This window comes from Quercus suber, unplaced genomic scaffold (genome assembly GCF_002906115.3).
Source record: "Quercus suber isolate HL8 unplaced genomic scaffold, Cork oak 2.0 scaffold_18, whole genome shotgun sequence".
NCBI classification, from domain to species: domain Eukaryota; kingdom Viridiplantae; phylum Streptophyta; class Magnoliopsida; order Fagales; family Fagaceae; genus Quercus; species Quercus suber.
Window position 1 is genome coordinate 1693298 of NW_027069483.1, and position 4257 is coordinate 1697554.

Genomic DNA, 4257 nt, shown 5'->3' on the forward strand with positions numbered 1-4257 from the left:
CATGCAAAGTCCTCACATATAAATGGATCCCACACTCATTTTTATTGTTATTTTTTCCTTTTGAAGAATCAGTCTCATACTATTTTATTTGAGAAACAAACTTACAGTTCAATACACGCTTTACTTACACTTTCTTACCAAACTCATACATATTATACTTAACTCAAAATAAATATATAAATCCTAAGTATTTTTAATAAAAACATTTAGATTTATATCTTCCATCTCATTGTAACTATCGAATTATCCGAAAATACATAATAAACCCTCGTGATTTTTTTTTTGTGCCAAAGACACCCATTTCTAAAATAAAAAATTATATATTATTCTTTTTTTTTTTTAATTCTTTGTTATATTAAAAATATATATTTTTCTTTTCTTAAAAGAGTAAGGGGGTGTTTGGTAGAGTAGTTTGAAAATTATTGTTTGTAATTTTTTAAAATATGTGTGAATAAAAAAATATGTTGAAATGTATAAAATGCTGTTTAAAAACTAAAAAAATGTTGTTTGAAAACACAAACCAAACGGGCTGTAAACATTAGGTCCGCGTAAAGCAGCTCTTTTAACCCACATAACCACAAATATCCCAAAACTCAAGTGTATTTTTCTCATCGATCGTCCATTTCATCTCTGTTGCTCTCTCCCTCTCATCAAAACCCAGCGCCGATCTGCTAGAGCTTCTTTAACGGTTGACCAAAGCATTTAAGCTTTATATTCCAGATTCTGACATATCATTTGTGAGCACTGGAAGGCCAAGCACAGATTGCATGTTTCCTTCTTTTTTTGACAATATAGAATCCAGATTGAGCAGCAAACACAATCAACAAAACCCCCCTAATCATTCTGTGCATCTAGCAACAAAAACCCCAACACCCAACCAACAAAAAACCCAGCAAATCCAACAAATTTTAGCAGAAAATAAATTTTTCGCAGCCAACCGACACAAACCAATCAGAAAACGAAAACCCAATACACCAATATGAATTTGAGATTGAGAAATCAAACAAAAAAAAATTACCTTCCGTGGTGTGTGAAATTATGGTGATTCCTTCTCTCTCCTCTTCTCTTTCTCTCGAGTCAAGAAGTTTCGTAGATTCTGTTCGCTCAGAAAGCAAAACCAATTTGACCAAGAAGCTTGAAGCCAAAGATTAATGCATCAGATATATTTGTAATGAGAAAAATTTTCAGATACAATGTGAAAAGGGAGGGGAATTTTTTTGACTCTCTGCTTCCATTTGGTATTTGCCAAAGCTTCTCGAGTGACTGTGTCCTCAAATCGGAGCAAGACTCGGTACGTTCTCTCTCGTTCGAAACTGGGTCTTTCATTTTACTCCATATTTGTATATATATATATATATATTGTTGTAAAATATTTGCATATATTGTTTGTTTCGGTTTGATTGACAGTAATTGATTGATGTTAGCTTCCAATATCTTGTACCCATCACAAGTTTTAATCTGCATAATTGCATTTAGATGAGAACAAGTTTTATTCTTGCATATCTTGTTATTCTTGCTTTTCTCCTCCTTGTGGTTTGCCTGTGCTTTGTGTGCTTATGCTATTGTGAATGGGTATTTGATGGGTTGCGGGTTTTGATGCTTGTTTACTATAATTCTCTGGTTGGTTGCTGAGAAATAGAGGAATGTAATGTGTTTTAAATTTTTAGATATTGGGCCCTTTTGTTATAACTCTGTGTTTGATTGCTGGAAAAAAAAAAAATGAAGGAATATGATGGAAAATTGGTTTTTTATGTGTAAATCTTGGATCCGTCTCTGTCTAATTTTTTTTTGGCGTTGATATGAAGGTATCAATGTTGGTGTTGGTGGTGTTGATAATAGGGAGGTTCACATTACCCATTAGGAGTGAGAGAATAGCAAACATGATTTGGGAATGCTCATTATCATTGATGCACTATATTTATGATGTAAACTTTTCATGATATAATGTTTTTTATTCACAATATTTTACATTTTTATGTTTGGATTTTATGTAATGGATGTGAATTTAAATGCATGTCAATTTTTATGTATCATTTTCCATTCATGACCGAATTTATAAAATATTGGTCAGTGATTGTGCACACATGCAATTAACTACAATTTTCAATTTGTGTTATTTTATGCTGTGTGACTATATATGCAAGTAAAATTGATGATTATCTTTAAAAATGTTATCATTGCCACCCTATTTAATTTTGGTATTATTGGCAAAAAATGCTTTCTACACCTTAAAACCAAACACAATTTCATTCAGCATAATTACATTTTTGTAAATGTTTCAGCATAATACCAAACACAAACTTTTAGAAAAATACATTCATTTATAATACATTTTTTTCTAAATGCATTATGCAATCACAAACACATTGCATTTTTTTATCAATAAAACTTTTATTGCCTATCAAAAAAAAAAAAAAAATTCCCTTATTAGAGTTACCAAATGCAGCCTTATTGATTAGAAATCCCCTTCTAGATATGTTATATTTGTGAATGCAGGTCCTACTAGTGTTCTAGATCTGTTATGATTGCTTGTGTGTTAAATGCAAACTTTGTGATAGTATTGATGCATATGCTATTTGCCGTTTTTTAGAGGAGGATGGTAGGTTTGCACTCCATGCTTCTTCAAAGGGCTGCTTTGAACATCTATTTGTTGATAGAGCTGTTCCCCTAAATAATTTTGCAATTCAACCATCCATATGTTATTTTGACTCGTGTGGTCAATGTAACAGTTATTTGAGTTTTATAGGCCATGACTTGGACTTTATTTTTCATAAACCAGCAGTGCTTAAGCTTTTAAACAGGGGAGGCAAGGCCTTCTTTCTGTACTTAGTTTGGAGGGCCTGGTTATGCTGAGCAATTTGATTAGAACCATGCACTTATATATTACACTCGCTATTTTTGTGCTTCCAAAGAAATATTTCTAACTCTTTACGGATCTAATGCTTTCTTGTTATTTATTCTAATGAATGGTTCCAGTTCCTAATAAGTTAGGCAAAGAACTGAAGTACTTTCGAAAAGATGCATGCCAGTAACTCATCTAGTGAAGAAGAGAAGTTTCAGGTCCGAAAATTACAGATCTCAGACAAAAACAAGGGTTTCATAGAGCTACTGAGGCAACTAACTGTTTGTGACTCTGTATCTGACAAAGACTTTGAAGATCGATTTCGGGAGCTCAGCGCCCTTGGAGATGACCACATTATTTCTGTTATAGAAGATGAATCTTCTGGGAAAATTATTGCAACTGGGAGCATTTTCATTGAGAAAAAGTTTTTGAGGAATTGTGCTAAAGTCGGGCACATTGAAGATGTTGTGGTTGACTCCAATGCTCGAGGGTTGAAATTAGGCAAGAAAATTATTGCGTTCCTCACAGAGCATGCTCATTTGATGGGATGTTATAAGGTGATTCTTGACTGCAGTTTGGAGAATAAAGCGTTCTATGAGAAATGTGGCTTTAAACAGAAAGAAATTCAGATGGTTAAGTACTTTATTTGATTTTTTTTTGTATCACTTACAAACCATTTTGGCAGCCGTTGTTGTCTAATTGTATTTCGAGAAAAAAAATTTTCAATTGGAATGAGGCAAACTCTCTCTGTGCATGGTGTCTAATTCAGATTACTTATTTTATTGCAGTTGATTTTGTTGGGTCAAGAAGTAAATCCGTTACAAGATATAGTTTTTCTGTAGTTATTAGTATCAAAATGCTTGATTATTGGCACAAAAAAAAAAATCACGAGGGTTTATTATTTATTTTCGAATAATTCGATAGTTACATCGAGATGAGAGATATAAATATGAATGTTTCTATTAAAAATACTTAGGATTTATATATTTATTATTTATTTATTTTGAGTTAAGTATAATATGTATGAGTTTGGTAAGAAAGTGTAAGTAAAGCGTGTATTGAACTGTAAGTTTGTTTCTCAAATAAAATAGTATGAGACTGATTCTTCAAAAGGAAAAAATAACAATAAAAATGAGTGTGGGATCCATTTATTTGTGAGGACTTTGAATGCATCATGTTATACATAATAGTAAAAGGATTTTACTAATATGTGCCCTTAGGGCACACATTAATTTTTATTTTTGAAAAAAAAATTTCAAAATTAAAAAAATAATAACTACTTTTTCAATTTTCGAGAAAATATTTCCAAAAATAGAAAGCTTATTAACCGGACCCATAGTAAAATTCTACTTTTTTTTTTTTTGGTGGAGAAGAAGTATAATACCACCTCAGTTAGGACTTGAAACGATTTCTTC

At 31.8% G+C, this 4257-nt stretch overlaps 1 protein-coding gene across 1 annotated transcript; it reads left to right on the forward strand.

The window, feature by feature from the left end:
- Positions 1-846: 846 nt before the first annotated feature.
- LOC136062118 (glucosamine 6-phosphate N-acetyltransferase-like) lies at positions 847-3666 on the forward strand. Its single transcript, XM_065760811.1, has 2 exons — positions 847-1291; positions 2977-3666. The coding sequence occupies exon 2, from the start codon at positions 3019-3021 to the stop codon at positions 3490-3492; it is 474 nt and encodes a 157-aa protein (XP_065616883.1). The 5' UTR covers positions 847-1291; positions 2977-3018; the 3' UTR covers positions 3493-3666.
- The last annotated feature ends 591 nt before the right edge of the window (positions 3667-4257 follow it).